We start from the raw sequence: 18556 nt of genomic DNA, 5'->3' as shown, positions 1-18556 counted from the left end.
GTTTATATTTCATCTATTTTTTTATTTTAAGAGCACAATCTAGATTTTTCACTTATTTCTACCCATACCCTAGTGGCCAGAATATTATCACATGACTATGTCTAGCTATAAGGGAGACTTGAGAAATAAAGTCTTTAGTTTGTTGACTATTTATCAGCTAAAACTATTATAGTGGCAGGAAAGAGATAAGATATTGAAAGATATCAAACAGTCTGCCATGCCATTTGAGATTCCTTTTTTTTTTAAAGAGAGAATGGAAGGGAGGAAGCAGGGGAGAAAGGGAGGCGGAGAGAAACATCGATGTGAGAGAAACACAATGATTGGTTGCCTCTCATAAGTTCTCTGACCCAGGCCAGGAATTGAATTAGCAACTCAGGTATGTGCCCTTGATCAGGAATCAAAACCAAGACTGTTTAGTGCTTGGGCCAATGCACTAACCACCTGGCAATACCGACCATGGCAAGAGAGTTCTTTAAATTGGGTGCAATTTCATAGTTTGTATCCCTGCCCTGCCACCTACATTGTGGCTGACTTTATACTTTGAAGCTTCTCTGGCTTTCCCCAATTATATGCTCTCACAGCATGGTAACATAGGTTCTACAGGTGGTTCCCCCTGTATTCCATAGACACATAAATGTCTGGGAACTCTGCAGCCCTCAGAGGTAATGGATTTATATCTGTGACTCTAACTACAGGTTTTGTACAAGGGCTCTGGCTATTCCTGTATCAAGTGTTTTTACATTGTATAATTGTGTCATGGATGCGGCACATGCAAAAATGATGTCTGACAGTTTATCTTTGTTAGTGGTAGATTTTCTTTCTTATTTTACATTGTCAAAATAATCTGTAATTTTGTACATATATCATAATACAGCCTGGCCGATGTGGCTCAGTGGGACTGAGCGTCGTCCCACGGACTGAGAGGTCCCAGTTCGACTCCTGGTCAGGTACATGCCTGGGGAGCTCGATCCCCAGTGGGGGATGTATAGGAGGCAGCCAATCAATATTCTCTCTAACATTGATGTTTCTATTATCTCTTCCTTCCTCTCTCGGTAAAAAATCAATAAAAACATATAAAAATGTTTTAAAAATGTATTGCAGTGCTGATACAGGCACAGAAGAGTAAATAATCTCCCAGGCAAGAAATAGGAAAGGAAAAATAATGGAAAGAATTAGAAAATTTTGTGGGTTAAAAAAAATATATATATATATTTTTTTTTTTAACTTTTTTTTTTCTATATTGAATTTTAGAGAGAGGGGAAGGAAGAGGGAGAGAGAGATAGAAACATCGATGAGAGAGCATCGATTGGCTGCCTCCTGCATGCCCCTTACTAGGGATCTGACCCACAACCTGGGCACATGCCCTGACTGGAAATCAAACAGGCGACCTGTTGGTGCATGGTTCAATGCTCAACCACTGAGGCACAACGGCCGAGCAAAAAAAAAGGTTATTTTAAATTGTGGTTTTAAAAAAAGCCACAAAATGTACCATCATAATAATTTATTTAGTATACAATCCAGTAGTAATAAGTATATTAATATTGTGCAACCTATCTCTAGAACGTTTTCATCTTGCAAAAGTGGAACTCTATATCTGACAACTCCCCATTTCTTCCTCTACCCACCTCCTAGCAACCACCCTTCTACTTTCTGTCTCCATGAATTGGACTACTCCAGGTACTTCGTATATATGGAATCCTGCAGTATTTGTCCTCTTGTTTCTGACTTATTTCACTTAGCATAATGTCTTCAAGGTTCAACCGTGTTGTAGCACATGTCAGAATTTTTTTCCTTTTTAAGGCTGAATAATATTTCATTGTATGTATAGACAACATTTTGTTCATCCATTCATCTGTCATCTATCTTGGGTTGCTCCCATCTCTTTGCGGTTGTGAATGGTGCTACTACTTGAATGTGGGTGTGCAAACTCTGAGATCCTGCTTTCACTTCTTTTGTATATATATCCAGAAACACATTTCCCCCTATATTAATATGAAAAGTATCCAATTCGACTTAAAATTAAAAATCTTTTTAAAAAGCAAAATTATGAATAATTAAATAAATGATTAAAAAAAAGAACTTCCCAGCTTTTTGAATTGTCACCTAGTTTTTAAAGACTTGAGTTGTTTTTATTTGCTATTTTCTTTTTATATCTTTGTGAATTGGTAGCATATTGCCAGAGTTCTAAATTCTTAATCATTATATTGTTATTTGGGGACAAATTTTAGAAATCCTTCAGAAAATAAAATTTTATTTTAATAGTAAATTTGAACTTTGAAATTTAAGCAGTTTGTAGGAGCTGGTATTGAAAAGCACTGGACCACCTATGTTGAAGTAAATGTTGGAGTAGAGGAAGCTTAGCAGTATAGAAATAAATAGACTAATTCTGTATTCTAGTCTCATTCTCTTCATCTTTGTGACTTTGGGTAGGTCACTTAAACTTTCACAGATTCAGTGTCTTCACGTATAAAGTATATACCTGCCTCAGAATGTGAGAACCAAACAAATTACTGTTCGTGAGAGTACTTTAAGAATATGGATCCCGCCCTGGCCGGTTTTGCTCAGCAGTTACAGCATCAGCCTGCGGTCCAGAGAGACCTGGGATCGATTCCCACTAAGGGAATGTACCGCGGTTGCAGTTTGTCCCCGGCCCTGGTTGGGTGGTGCAGGAGGCAGCCACTTGATGTGTCACTTTCACGTCGATGTTTCTCTCTCTCTCTCTCTCTCTCTCTCTCTGTCTCTCTCTGTCTCTCTCTTCCTCTCCCTCCCACTATCTGAACAAAAAATGTTCTCAGGTGAGGATTAAATAAAAAAGAATATTAATCCCTCTATCATTTTAGAGCATTAGTAAATAAATTTAGTGATACTATAATTTTGAAGGATAGTAGGAAATAAGTTTCTTTAATACCTTACTTCACCCAGTTAGAGTAGTGGTTTGCCTCAAATTAATATACATCAGAACCTTTTTATAATATATTTGAAAATAATTTCAGTTCAACTGAGAGAGAGAAAATGATGCTAAGGCACTAACTTGGTTTATGGTAAACTGAATTGTTGTCATGGAATCAGTGATCTTCACATATGCCCCAGGGGGAAAATGTATAAAAACTGAAAGTCTTATATTTACTTCTCAAAATTGGAAAAAATGCATTACATCTTATAAATATTCCCGTTCAATTTTAAGTACCCTGAGGGCAGTGACCTCCAGTGCCAGGCATTTAAACATAGTAAATGCTCAGATGTTAGTTCAGTTAAACTGAATGTTACCAATACTTCATAATTGTAAGTAAAAAGAGGGCCTGTTTGTCATAAAATAATATTCCTTCCTTTTTTCCACCTCCCAGTGTGTCATCCTCGACACCTGTGCACAACCTACTACAGCTACCACCTTGTACCTAAGCAGGATTTTTTTTTTGGCTGCAGTTTTTGCAAAATTTCCAACTAGAATCTGAACTTAATTATTAAAAATAGTAAAGAAAATTATTCTTATATAAGATTAGGATAAATATATATTTGTATTATCTTGACTTTTGAAAGTGATACTTCACCACAGAAAAGATATTTGATATGTCACAGAACTTTTCCTCAAATGTGAATTTTATAGCATTTTGTTTTTTATTGATATGTCACCTATGTAGAACAATGTGTTCACAACTTTCCCTGATTTAATGTAGTTTTTAATTGTTTTCAGGGCAAATGAAGACATGAAATTAACTGACTTAGAACTAGGAAAGCTGGCAAATAATATCCAGGAATTATTGTATAGTGCCTCAGATATATGCCATGATCGAGCTGTCAAATTTCTCATGTCAAGAGCAAAGGTTAGTTGTTTTGATAAAGCTTTAGATATTTTATACATTGTGTAATTATTTTTAAAATCTGGAATCATATCCCTGCTTATGTCCTTATGTTCCCCATGATGCACATTATATTTTTAACACTTAGTAAGGTTAACGGTATTGGTGTAGTCTATTACGAAAATGTTAAAATAATCCAAATAAGAGAAATAGGAAAACTTATTCAACTATTCTTTTTAAATAAATTATCTAATAAAAGACTTATTTTGAAATACACCTTAATAATTAATTCAAAATTAATAATGCTGTTTTATATGAATGTGTATAACTAGTCAAAAAATTTATTAATAAAATTAGTTGAACTACAATATTGTGAAATTTTTATATAATGATGTGAATTCATTTGAGCAACTGTATTTTAAATGGGTCATAATAAAATTTAGGCATCTTAAGCTTTTTATTTTCAATTTCTGGGACTAAAGTATTGGAATCATTAAAATGATTTCAAAATAATTTTTATGCATTAATATAATTATTGTATATCACAAAAATAATATAATTAGTATTGACATTTGTTAAACTGAGTGGTTTTATAGCATATCATATTTGGTATTATATTAATTCTGCATTGATTTTTGTGTTATCTTTAAAATTTAGGATGGTTTTCTTGAGAAGCTAAATTCGATGGAATTCATAACACTTTCTAGATTAATGGAAACCTTCATTTTAGACACTGAACAGATCTGTGGAAGAAAAAGCATGTCATTACTTGGAGCACTTCAAAGCCAAGCTAATAAATTTGTAAACAGGTTTCATGAAGAGAGAAAAACCAAGCTCAGGTATCATTACCATGTCCATTCTGTTCGTAATTTTTTTCCTTTTACAAAACACAATTTTATTTAAAAGAAGAAACTTAATTGGCCAACCAAAACTCCTGACACATTTTTTTCTTTTTAATTAAAGGCAGATTTGGAATCAAAATCACATTTCTTGTCTTTTCAAAATGGAGTTAGAATATTTCTTTCCATTAAAGTATTTTTCAGGAAGATCCTTAATAGATTGCCTTTTCTTTCCCACTTTAAGTGAGTTTATTAAGTTTCATCACTCTTCTTGGTTAGACTAAGAGATATAAAAGAGAGAAATATTTTCTGAAAGTATTCACACTGTTAATGAATAATTTCAATTTATTAAGGTGTTCTGCACTTTTAAGCCTTATAACAATATAGCAATATAGCTAATAGCTATTACTGTTTAAAACTCAATGTCTTGTAATGCATGAGCTGTACTTAAATTTAACTTATTTGTAGTTTTATTATTATTATTATTAAAGATATAACAAAAGTTTTATGTATTTTCTCAACTCTTTTCAACCAAGGAGGATGACATTAAAATATTAAAGTTTATCTTTTTTTTTACTTTTCAATAGCCTCCTCTTAGACAATGAGCGCTGGAAGCAAGCTGATGTTCCTGCAGAATTTCAGGAACTTGTTGATTCTCTATCAGATGGAAAAATTACTTTACCTGAAAAAAAATCAGGGGGTATGTGTGTTTTTTCACACACTCTCTTCCAATTTTATATTGTTTGTTCATTTTGTAGTAATGCTTAATGTTTCTTTAATTGACAATGCCTCTTTAAAAGCCTAGAACTAACACCCCCAGCTTAATAAGTAGTTGACTGGAAAAGTATCTGTGGTAATTTATAATAATTTCAGATATTTATTGATGGTTACTCAACAATCTTTTATGAAGATGCTATTGTTATATTGTTTAACAGTGAGGAAGTGAGGAAGCATGAAGCTTTGAAGGGGTAAGGAATTTTGTGTAAATGTGATGAGCTGGGATTTGAAACCAGCTTTCTGTAATTTCATAGCTGTGTTCTTAACCACCATACCATATTGTTTAGAGACATGTATTCATTCATTCAGCAGAAGTAAGCTGAAGAAGTGTTACATATTGAAACAGTTATAACAGTTATAGTTGTACTTTAAAAGGGTTAAGTCTAATGAAAAAATATATATATTAGCAAGTAATGTAGTATGCTACGATAAAGAAAATCAAAATGTAAAGTACCATAGAAAAAGAAAACTATGAAGGAGACTAAGAAGGAAGGGCCAGAGAGGTAGGAAGAAACCCAGAAGAACATAGAAGTAAAAAAAAGTAGAGTTTCAAGAAGAGAATTGTCATTGGTATCAAATACCAGTTGGGTTTCATATGAAAGAGATACAATGGCTAAAGTGGAGTTGTCGTGTGATAATAATGTAAACTTATGTACAACTTGTCCTGTAATACCAGATTTGAAACTATAAAGTCCTTGAAAATTTTTAATGGAGGAAGCAGTTGCATTTTCACATTTTATGCATTTAATGAATATTTAATATTTTTACATAAAAATATTTTTAAATTGTATACTTCACATTTGTACAAAATACAATTGTACTACAATAGAAAGACTGAGTAAAATATAGATTGTGATCACTAGTTTTACATGTAGATCATTTGTAATCTTATGAATTCAATTGAGTGATAGAATCCGATTGTAGTTCAGAGCTAAGTAACTTGAAAGGTGAGGAAGGGTAGATAAGTGTAGCGTATTTTTTCAACAAGTTTGGCTGTGAAAGGAAGGTCAGTGATGAAGTGACGGCTAGAGATGCAGTAAACCCTCTATTTTGTGGACCTCAATTTAATGGACTTTGGATTTAACAGACATTTCTGGTCCGTATGTCCTATGTGAAAATTAACACCCTGTTAATTTTAAAATGCTTTTAGCCAAGATTTGCTTATAATTAAATTAACAGGTTATGTTATTAATTCAATGTTGTTGTTAATAAATTTTAGCGAATAGGCCATATGTTGAAAAAAACACTAGTAATTTCACCATCATAAATAAATATTACATATACAACTATAGTCTACATTTTTAAATCCAGGAGTCACTGCTCGTAAACAATGTTCGGCAAATGATTAGCATGTTATCACACTGCATCTCTCAAGGTAATTAGTTGTTGTCGTGTGGTGTGACTTTCTGCAGCAGTGTTAAAGTGTGCCGTCTGGTGTTCAGCTTTTGTTTACTCATGGTGACTGGTGAATGCATCCATTTACTAGACCTATTCAGTATAAATTAAAAACTACTGTAATACACATAGAAAACTTTTCTGTGAAGTTAAACTTTTCATACATACTTAATTTTAATTACACAAAAGTGACTACATAAGTAAAAACAGATAAACTAATTTGTTAGTTTTTTAACATATGCATTTGGAAAACCTACTTTATTATATAATGGGCTTCTAGCTTTTTTTTCTTCTTGTGGTGGTGGTGGCAGCAGACTTTCAGCTTTAATGGACACCCCCTCTCCCGAATTAGTCCATTATATCAAGGTTTTACTGTAAGAGAGAAGTTAGAGATTGTTACCTTAATCCCCTCAGGGAGTTGGGAGAAGAATTTTGAGGTAGAAGAAGCTGAGTTATATTTTCATGTTTAACAGAAAGAGGAAGAAGGTTAATTTAGGAAAAGAATGACATAGTGATTGTGGAGCAGTTCTCCTGGAATTGAATCGAGTTCAGGAGAAAGAAAGGCTGTCTCTTCTACCACAGTGACAAGAGAAAAGGGTTAAAGACAGGTGTAAAATATAGGGCTGAGAGAGGAATGGAAGGAATAAGTAAATTTCTGTTGCCTAGTGACCATTGTTAGTAGATAACAGCAGTGTTAGGTGGTGGTCACAATTTTTTAACTGATTTTATGATAGCAAATCAAAATCATTCAAGTAGCAAAAACTGAAAGAAAAATGAAACATTCTGATCATTCTAAATTTTAAGTTTAAAATTATGAGATTTATTGCTCATCTGCTGCTCTTTTAAGCTCTATTTGATTGACTTTACATTGAGTTAGCTACTATACTAGATGGCAAAAACATGTTTTCTGTCCCTGAAACAGTTCAGTCCTTGAAATCCACTGTCATGTAAACATAATGATTTTTAATTAAATTGATATAATGTGATTGAAGTAACTGTGCATTTTTTCTGCAAAGTGAACTATTTATTTTCATTTCCTGTTTGAAGGGTGCTAACAGAAGTTTCTCTACATACTTCTTGTTCCAGTCCTTTTTTCTTTCCTCTGAGAGAGAAGAAAGTATATGCTATTAGAAATCCATTAACATTTTACTAGTTCTTATTAAGTTAAGGGTCCTTGGTTGTTATTTATCCACTTTACATTTATAGAGTTACTAGCTATTTGGCTAGGCATTGGGGAAATGAAGGTTAATGAATAGCAGTTAATATTGATGCTAGACAGTTTGTTCTAGAACAAACACTTTACATTGTTATCTCATTTACAGGTCCACAAAGTAGTCACTGTTAGTATTCTCAATGAACAGATACGTGAACTGAAGCACAAAGAGGTTAAGCAACTTGCCTAAGGTTGCATAGCTAGGAAGTGGTAAAGCTGAGATCCAGATTGAGGCAGACTAACTTTAGGGCCCTTTTTCTTAACTACTATGCTATGCCTCTTCTCTGCAATGTAGAGAATTGGTTAAGACACAGTCCCTGCCCTCAAAAAATTTAATCTGACATACAGAATGAATTGTGATTAGAAATTATATCACACTGAATTTCTTTACTTTAAAGAAACAAGAAAGTAGACATTTAATATGTCAGCATAAGGAATGTCCAAACCTGTTGAGAATTTTTATAAGAGCTTATTTGAGCCAAAGTGATGGCATTCAAGAAGCAAGATCTCAAATGCTTTAGCAAATGACAGTTTTGCACTTCTTATACATGTGGAATTAAGGAGGGAACATAAGGAAGATTACATGAAGGTAGGAGAAAGCTAAGTATAGAATAGTTAAGATTATGTGCCCTCTGGAGGTTGGTTACACTTTCAAAGGGTCTGAAAACGAGGCATTTCAAAGTTATGTTAACCAAATGTACAAGAACAGTAGACAGGTTTTACTTGACGCCAAGATGACCTTTTACTAGGAAAGTTATAGGCCTGAGACTTGACTACCCACTATGACCTGCTCAGTTTAGATTTTATGATCAGATCACACTGTGGGGTTACTTTCTGTCACTGAACTTGTGCATAGCCCCTGTATTATTCACGAATATCTTAGACTTCAAAGGGGATTTGAAGCTTAGGGAAGTATGATGACTTGCCCTTGGTAATCTAATTAATTGGGCTGATTCAGGACAAAATCCAGTCCACCTTTTTTTTCACCTCAACATGATGAATTTTGTTTTATAATAAATACCATATGCTGAAAATAAAGTAAATTCTGGATTAAAATCTTGAAAATTATTAAATGTATCCTCTCTCTGTGGAATATAGGAATTAACTTGCATTTTAAGAATTATAATAAAAGCCCTGGCCAGTTTGGCTCAGCGGTTAGAGCGTCGGCCTGTGGTCTGGAGAGACCCGGGTTCGGTTCCCGCTAAGGGCACGTACTTTGGTTGCAGTTTGTCCCCGGCCCTGGTTGGTCGTGCGGGTGGCAGCCACTCGATGTGTCCCTTCACGTCGATGTTTCTCTCTCTCTCTCCCTTCATCTCTCTCCCTCCCACTCTATCTGTACAAAAAATGAAAAAATATCCTCGGGTGAGGATAAAAAAAAAAAAGAATTATAATAAAGAAAAGACAACCAGATAAAGTGTAGTTCTGCCTTTCCAAACAAATAACATTTTTTTTTGCTTTACTACTTACTGATTATTAACCATGTGCCAGACCTAGAGAACAGACAGTTTGTAATCACTATCTTTATTATTAACAACAACCCTGAAAGATGTTATTCATGTTAAACATGTTATTCATGTTTAATCGATACAGATATTGAGATTCAAATAAGTTAATTGGCCCAACGTCATGTGTCCAGTAATTGGCAGTACTGGAACTCAAATTCAAATCTCTCTGATTTCAAATTCAGTATACTTTTCACTCTGTGCCAAATTGCTTCCTAAGAAGTAGATGTTTATTTTCAGAAATGAGACGGTTTCAGGCCCTAAATAGGAACTATCTATCTTATTCTGTTTTTTTTCTAGTTTAAATTTTTCTACAGTATTTTGTTTCATCTTGTACCTATGTCTGTCTTGTTTATTTGCTTTACTTTCTAGCTACAGAAGAAAGGAAACCAGCAGAAGTTCTCATTGTCGAGGGACAACAGTATGCTGTTGTTGGGTGAGTGACACATTTTTCTTTATTAGTTGAGTAAATTATTTAAAACACTGGTCTTCTAGTTCCCACTTGATGTGAATTGGAAAATTTGGGTTAACAACTTAAAACCCTCCAAGAGCCCTGGCTGGGTAGCTTAGTTGGTTAGAGCATCGTCCTGAAAACACCAAGGTTTCGGGTTAGATCCCCACTCAGGGCACATACAAGAAGCAACCAAAGAATGCATAAATTAGTGGAACATAAATAAGTTGTTTTTTCTCTCTCTCTTTCCCCCTTCCTCTCTTTCTCTAAAATCAATAATAATTTGTTTAAAAACACTTCCAAATAATTTTAAGTTCTCTTTTCGATTTCTCATATGTCCTGCTAATAAGCTGTTGACTTTCTCATCTTTGGCGAAACTTTTGTGACTACCAGTGTAAGAAGTGTCCAAGTCTGTAGAGAATTTTTATAAGAGTTTATTTGAGCTAAACTGATAACACATGTCAGGAAGCAAGATCTCCAATGCTCCAGAAAATAAGTTTTGCAGCTTCTTTTATGTATTTGAAATTAAGGACGGAGGTGAAGGAAGATTACATGAAGGTGTGAAAAAGCAAGGTGGGGATAGGATTACAAGATAACTAACAAGATTATGTACTCTCTTTAGGGTGGTTAGGCTTATTTCAAAGATAGTTAACCTAGATGCACAGAAATAATGGACAGGGCTTGCTTAAGGCAAAGAAACTTTTTATTAAAAAGTTATACACTTGGCCCTGGCCAGTTTGGCTCAGCGGTTAGAGCGTTGGCCTGCGGTCCTGAGAGACCCGGGTTCGGTTGCCGCTAAGGGCATGTACCTCGGTTGCAGTTTGTCCCCGGCCCTGGTTGGTTGCGCAGGTGGCAGCCACTTGATGTGTCCCTTTCACATTGATGTTTCTCTCTCTCTCTCTCTTCCTCTCTCTCCCTCCCACTCTATCTGTACAAAAAATGGAAAAATGTCCTCGGGTGAGGATAAAAAAAAAAAAAGAAAAAAAAAAAAAAGTTATACACTTGGTATGTGACTACCCACCATGACCTGTCCAGTTAGGAATTTATGATCAGATCACCCTGTGAGAATACTTTGTATAGAACCCTTGGTGTTTTTGTTTGTTTTTTGTTTTGTTTTTTATCCATATGACTTACCAATAAACATTTTAGGGAATATATTGTTCTTAGAAGCCATAGTTTTTCTTTGATCTCACTAAGAAAATCTGGACTAGGTTCCCACCATTAATTCAACAGTTATGACTGAGGACCTGCTACATAATCAGAAACACTGGGTAGGTTTTTGTCAGTGTTTCTGAATTGACCAAAGAATGGGATACCTGCTTTATAGAAGAGACTTACCTGATAAGGATGCCACACAGAGAGTCATGTGCCCACAGCACAAAATTTAAGGAGGTATTCATTCTCAATGTCATGCAGGTACTGACTCTGTAATTGCACAACCCTGAAATTGAACGCCCCCTTAATTTTGCACCCTAGTAATCTCTCTTACCTCAGCCTATTGAGTTCCTGTTCTGCTGTGCTAGTAGGTAAAACACATAATTTAGTAGTTACCAAGATCGTTGTTGATTTTTGTATGCTGAATCAGTTTGATTTGTCTTGTTTTGACTGTCTACTGGATCACCTTTGTTTTCTTTTAGAACTGTATTGTTGTTGATAAGAATTATCCTTGAATATTGCCAATGTGTGGATAATATCCCATCTGTTACTACTGACATGCTTACTCGTCTGTCAGATTTATTGAAGGTGGGTATGATTTTACTCTGTTATGGAAACATAGTTGGAAGAAGTAATTCTTTAGGGTGTGACTTATCTTCCAACTCTTAAGACATTTCAAGGTTAACTTATCTTTAAGACATTAATTTTGTGACATTTAATTATGGTTGAATCACATGTAACTGGAAGAAGGCCGTCTGCTTCCTTCTCACTCTGCACTTAGTGATTCCTCATTACACCTATAGAGTTGTTAATGACATTGGAGACAGGAGATGATTTGTTCGTTAGGTGCCGAACATGACTGAGGCCACTTAGGTCAAGAAACCTGGACTGGTTTCAAATGTGCATGGAAGGAATTCACTGAACTTTACAAAATTCATCTCACTAAGGTTAGAGATTTTTCTTGAATCATTCTTTCAGAACCATTGATGTAAAATAAAAATGTGGTGATACTTTAATTCAGCTATTTCATATTAACATATTTTTAACTGCTAACATAAAAAAAAGGTTTCATTTTTTCAACTGTCTAATCTATCAATTAATTCAGTTCTAAAATTGAGTTGTCATATTTTAGTTGAGAAAGATTTTGTTACCCTTTTGAAATGGACTATCCAGTAAAAATGACTGAGGAAAATGACTGAACTAGTTCTGTGAATGCAAATTAAAAGTTAATTTCTGCACAACTGATTTTTAGAATTTCTCAACGTTTTTTCTACCAGAAAGTAAATATTGTCATTTAGGAATACCCTTCCCCTCCCTTTCTTTTTTTTTCTTTTGGTCATCATTACATAAATAGATTCTAATTGCTCCTCCTAGAAAGTTCATTGGGTCATTAAATGAGCGGAAAGAGGAATGCATTTTTTAGAACTGTTAACACATTGCCAGAAGATGAAGAATAGTTTTTAATAAATTGTTGGATTTTTTTTTCTCCTTTCTTTGTTAGTACTTCAATTCAAGAAGTTGTCAGTTAGTTCTTGGAGCTGGTGCACTGCAAGTTGTTGGACTAAAAACAATAACTACAAAAAATTTGGGTATGGATTCTGGAATTTAATTCACTTGCTGAGGTGTTATAATTATGTTACTGTACTAATAGTGTTTTTAGAATATGTTTTTGTGACTCTAACCAAAGGCTCTAGAAGTAGTAAATGCTACTTCACTCTTTTATGTACCACCATAACTGAAAAATTAATTTCTGGGTAAATGTCATGAGGAATTTCCACTTTAACATGTATGTTATTTGGAAGTTGCCCCACTGCTTTATGTATGAAGTACTTTCGGTGAAGGGTATCTGAATGTCAGAAGAGAATCAGTTGTGCCATCAGCCAATAATGCTTACAACCTGAGTCCATTTGGAAAATCAACATGTTCTTTACATTACTCGCTACCAAATGACTTTTTAAACAAAATGAATATGTTGCTTTCTGTCTCAGTATTCTTCATTTATGAAACAAACTGGGGCCTGTATAAAATTAATTGATGTATTTTATTTAATTTGATATATACTTAAAGTAAACTAATATCCTTTTTTGTTTCTCCATGATATATCTACTACTTGGATCCTCAGCTCTTTCTTCACGTTGTTTGCAGTTAATTGTGCACTACCTTCCTGTGATCCGGGCCCATTTTGCAGCCCGGCTGCAGCCTAAGCAATATAGCATGCTTAGGCATTTTGATCATATCACTAAGGTACTTTTTCATATATTTTTCTACTAGAGTTTTATAAATTTAATTCCTGAATTGTTAAGTATATTTTACATGTATCCTAGGGGCTTTAAAATATAATGTTATTTCTCATTACAGGACTATCATGACCACATAGCTGAAATATCAGCTAAGCTTGTAGCGATAATGGATAGCTTATTTGACAAACTGTTATCTAAGGTAATGATTTATATAAATTATTTGACTTTGCTTAAATGCACTGTGACTTTTTCATAGTTGTGTAACAAATCAAATTCTTCAGGGTTTAGGAAAAAAACTCAATAAAGTCCTCATATTGCCCAAATAGTTGATATACAGAAGTAATTTTATATTAGCTGCATTGACAAATATGTACCTTCCTCAAAAACAGGTTTTAGTTAGAAAGCCTTTTAGAGATGAAATTTAGAGAACAAAGATCAAAATAGAGAAAACAGTAAATAAGTTATTTGTGATAAAATGTGTTACTTTAAAAATGCAGTCTGAGGTGCTCTATTATTTTCCTCATAGATAATCAATTTCAATGTTTGTTTTTGTTTGTTTCCCATTCCCTGTAGGTTATTAAAAGAAACAATGTTTTCCAAAGAATTCTCAATTAAACTGGGAGGATATCTTCAGGAAAATGTCATTTAATCAGCCCCAATCACTTTTGCCCTGTTACTCTTTCATTTCCCTAAGTTTTTCAGCACATACCTTAGGGAAAAAGCAGAAATTTTATAACTTGAAAGTTTGAAGGTTATACTTTTGCCAAAGAGCATGTTTAGAGTAAGCTTATAAAGCAAGGCACTTTTTTATGCTTTTCCTACTACTTGCATCCTTCAGGTTCTGAGATGGCAGGAGCAACAGGCACATAAAAATCATAGAAGGGCAAGATAAAATATTACCCATTCACACATGGAGACATGTGCAAAACCTTTGCAGGTGACAGTAAGAAAGGAGTGCTTGGAAAAAAATGATTGCATTTGTTTAATAATTCTCAGATGCTTTGGTCACAGTACCCCTTTACACACTTAAAAATAATTGACTCCAAAGAACTTTTATTTATGCAAATTGTACTTATCAGTATATACCATATTCGAAATTAAAACTAAGAAAAATTTAAAACACAAGGATATACACATTCACATTCCATTAGCCTTCAAAATGACATCATCACAATTTATCTAAAAATATCTACTATTCAATCAAGAGAGAATGAGAATGAAAAAGATAATAACATCTTAGTATTGTTATGAAAATTATATTTACCTCACGGATTCCCTGAGAGAGTCTCTGACACCCAGGTGTCCCCTTTGAGAACCTCTGGCATAGTACATAGATAACATAGATGTTTTATGCTTCTGTTTTAAAAAGCTTAAGGAATTTATAGTTATGTGCAATCATACCTATATTTTGTTAAGCCTGCTAAATTAGTTTCTAGTTTTGCAGGAAAAAATTATTATTGTTTAGAAATTCTCTATTTTCTTTATGATTGCCACGTATAAGCTAAATTCAAAAGTAGTTCTATTCCACCAATTTCCTTTTTGATACGTGGCATTCTTCCATGTACCAAAAGTTAATACATAAGGCATTGTAACTACCCTCAAGAAGTTTACCGTCCAGTATGGCAGAGGACTATAAACACTTAACAATGTATAATTAGATAAATGTTAATTAGTGGAACCAGTAATATGCTGTGGAATATAATGCAGCAAAACCAAAAAAGTGCCGCTACTCTTAAAACTCACCCTGACTTTATTCTATCATTTTGGTCATCTAAAGCTTTTGAACAAGAATTGGGACTGTGGCTAGACTTTTTCCTGTGACAACTCATATTATTTTCTTCTGGCAAAGAAAAATGAGGGTTCTTTATTGACCTTCCCATATATTTATCACTTATATTGAATAGTCATTAACATTTTGCTGCTTTTGCTAAAATATTTTATAATATATTTGAAACTTTATGATACTTTATCCCTAAATAATTGTCTTTCTAAAAACTAAGGACACTTTCTTATATAACCACTCTACCATATCACAGCTAACAAAATGAACAATATTTTATAATACCTATTTCTGTTTGAATCTTATTCATTGTACCAAAATGTCTTTTCACAATAACCTATTTAAACAAAGACTTCTAGCCCGGCTGGTATGGCTCAGTGGTTGAGCATTGACCCATGCACCAAGAGGTCGCTTGTTCGATTCCTGGTCAGGGCATATGCCCAGGTTGTGGGCCAAGTACCCAGTGTGGGGCATGCAGGAGGCAGCCAATCGATGTTCTCTCTCATCGATGTTTCTATCTCTCTCTCCCTCTTCCTTCCTCTTTCTCTTAATTCAATAAAGAAACAAACAAACAAACAAAAACCAAAGACTTCTATGTGGTCTACATACTGCATTTAGTTATTATGTCTCTTAAGTCTTTTATAAACTTCCAGTGACCCCCCCCCATATTTTATGTCTTTTTTTTTTTTTTTTTAATCCTCACCCAAGGACATTTTTTTTGTTCTTCGTTCAGGTAGAGCGGGAGGGAGAGAGAGGAACAGAGAGAGAGAGAGAGAAACATCGATGTGAAAGGGACACATCGAGTGGCTGCCACCCGCACGACCGACCAGGGCCAGGGACAAACCGCAACCGAGGTACGCGCCCTTAGCGGGAACCAAACCCGGGTCTCTCAGGACCGCAGGCCGACGCTCTAACCGCTGAGCCAAACCAGCCAGGGCTTTTATGTCTTTTTTTTAATGTCAGGAATATGCCTAGACTATTCCAACTTAGTGTTTTCTCTACTACCTTCCCCATTGATGACTTGTTACCCTAACATGTTGTGTTCTTCCCTTATTAACAAGTGTCTCTTTGCTCCTCCTTGTCATATATACTTTTTTTTTTTTTCATGGGTTGCCCAGGAGTTTGGCCCTGTTTTTAATTCATACCAAAATAACAGACAGTGGTTAGTTTGGATTAGCCTCTCACTTTTTAGCTTTTCATTTTCTTATCTGAAAATTTAATTTGGAGAAAGAAGGATAACACAATAATATAGGCCAATTCAAAGAAGCTAATTACATTGCTTGGGTAGAAATAAAACATTAACATCTAATTGTGCTACTGGCTAGACCAATGTTTTAGCCTTCATTCATTCATTCATTCATTCAGTTAAATGGTTTAGGCAACAGGGATATACAAGGGCGAAGAAGCCTTTTATCTTGTCCTCAAATAGTAAATATTTATAATTTTAGATATTAGATACTTACCTAGTAGAAAAAGTACATCAATAACTATAACAGGAGGTAGTATATATAAAGTGTCATATGTAAATAATCAATTTAGTGCTATGGGAGCTTTTAATGCTTTGGAAGAGATGGTTGCCAGCTAGGTAAGGAGACCTGGGAAAGCTTTATGGATGAGGCATGCATTATAAGGTCTGATTTTTTTTTAAATATGTTTTTGCTGATTTTAGACAGAGGAAGATAGAGGGGGAGGGGGAGAGAGACAGAATCTTCAATGAGAAACATTGATTGATTGCCTCCTGCACGCCCCCTACCGGGGATTCAGACCACAACCCAGGCATGTGCTCTGACTGGGAATCAAACCAGTGACCTCTTGGTGCATGGGATGATGCTCAATATACTGAGCCACAATGGCCCGGCATAGGTCTGCTTTGAAAGATAGGTATGATTAGGGCAAATGAAGTTGAGGTGTAGAGATACTCTGAAGTAACATCATGAGCAGACATGTTGATAAGAATCCTAAGAAGGAAGTTTAGTGTCAGGGTTTTAGAATTAGGTATACCTAAGCTCAAGTTACATGCTTGTCACATATTAGCCATTAAAGGACCTTGGGCAAATTATTAATTTCCTTAAACCTCAGTTTCTGTCTCTAAATGGGGATTATAATAGAATCTTATAAAGTTGCAGTGAGGATTAATGAGATAGTATATGTGAAGCCCTTTTCTTTTATCATGTGTCTGACTGTATCAAGTTCCAGTAAATGTTGACTGCTAATGCTTTTGTTGTTAATAACAAAGGTAAGCAATGTCATTTAGCTAATGTGTTAAAGCTGGTGAGCAGAGGAATGGGAGATACATTGGAAAGATAGTAGAGAACTTTACTAGTGAAAAGTTAAGCAATTTAAGTCACGCTTATAGAGGTATAATTTACAGTCAGAAATTCACTCTTTCTGAGTATATAGTTTGATGATTTTAACAAATGCATACAGTAGTGGAACTACCACTGTCAAGATAAAGTTCCATTACTGTTAAACATTCCCTTAGGCACTTTGCAGTCAGGCCTCTCCCCAAACCTTGACAACCACTCATCTGATTTTTATCTGTATAGTTTTACCTTTTCCAGAATATACTATAAATGGAATTACACAAAATATAGCCTGTTATCTCAGGCTCCTTTCATTTAACATATTGCTTTTGAAATTCATGGATGTTACAGCATGTGTTAGTAGTGGTCTTTCCCTTTTTATGGTAAAGTAGTATCTATTGTATGGATGTATTTGTTTATCCATTCATCAGTTATAGACCTTTGGGATGTGTCTAGTTTTTGGCTGTTATGAATAATGCTGCTGTAAACATTCATGTGCATATCTTTGTGTGGGCATGTGTTTTCATTACTTTTGTGTATATACTTTGGAATAGATTGATGGTTGTATAGAAATGTAAAACTTTAACTATAAAAAACTGCCAAATTATTTTCCAGAGTGACTAACTATACCATTTTGTCTTCCTTCTTGTGATGTATAAGATTTCTAAGTGCTTTCATCTTCACCAGTACTTTCTATTGTCTGTCTGTTTTTTAATGTTAGTCCTCTAGTAGGTCTGTGTGAAGTGATAGCGCATTGTGGTTTTAATTTACATGATGACTGATATATTGAACATCTTTTCATGTGTCAGTTTGCCATCCATATCTCTTTTTTTTTGGTCAAGTGTTCAAATTTTTTGCTCATTTAAAAAAATTGAGGTGGGCTCCCTCTGGAGCATGCTCACACCTTTCTTTTCCCTTTCTTTCTCAGGTGTGCTTTTCTGCCTCTCCCAGAGTAGATTAGGATATTTAATGAAAAGTTCTTGAGATTTACATGAGTAGCTCAGATCGTAGTTGAAGTGTGAGCTTGAGCACTATATATCAATTATATGTGTAGGGGCAGAAAACATTTGTCTGTGGGAACAGAATGCAATCCAAAGGACATTA

At 34.5% G+C, this 18556-nt stretch overlaps 1 protein-coding gene across 14 annotated transcripts in view; it reads left to right on the top strand.

Moving 5' to 3' along the window:
- The window catches only part of VPS54 (VPS54 subunit of GARP complex), a 104712-nt gene that overhangs the window by 78391 nt on the left and 7765 nt on the right, over positions 1 to 18556 (top strand). For 13 of the 14 annotated variants that reach the window (XR_004959679.1, XM_036262682.1, XM_036262681.1 and 10 more), the window contains 8 exons: positions 3692 to 3821; positions 4455 to 4636; positions 5224 to 5336; positions 9896 to 9959; positions 11612 to 11717; positions 12631 to 12718; positions 13252 to 13373; positions 13488 to 13568. Coding sequence is in view for 12 of the 14 variants with exons in the window: in XM_036262682.1 (XP_036118575.1) it covers positions 3692 to 3821; positions 4455 to 4636; positions 5224 to 5336; positions 9896 to 9959; positions 11612 to 11717; positions 12631 to 12718; positions 13252 to 13373; positions 13488 to 13568 (886 nt within the window). In the remaining 2 variants the exon portion in view is untranslated. Of the gene's footprint in view, positions 1 to 3691; positions 3822 to 4454; positions 4637 to 5223; positions 5337 to 9895; positions 9960 to 11611; positions 11718 to 11975; positions 12077 to 12630; positions 12719 to 13251; positions 13374 to 13487; positions 13569 to 18556 lie in introns of all 14 variants that reach the window. The other variant, XR_004959680.1, reaches the window with a different exon arrangement.

This window comes from Molossus molossus, unplaced genomic scaffold (genome assembly GCF_014108415.1).
Source record: "Molossus molossus isolate mMolMol1 unplaced genomic scaffold, mMolMol1.p scaffold_m16_p_15, whole genome shotgun sequence".
Taxonomy (NCBI): domain Eukaryota; kingdom Metazoa; phylum Chordata; class Mammalia; order Chiroptera; family Molossidae; genus Molossus; species Molossus molossus.
Note: the sequence above shows the minus strand (reverse complement) of the source record. Positions and strands in the feature narration are given on the sequence as shown.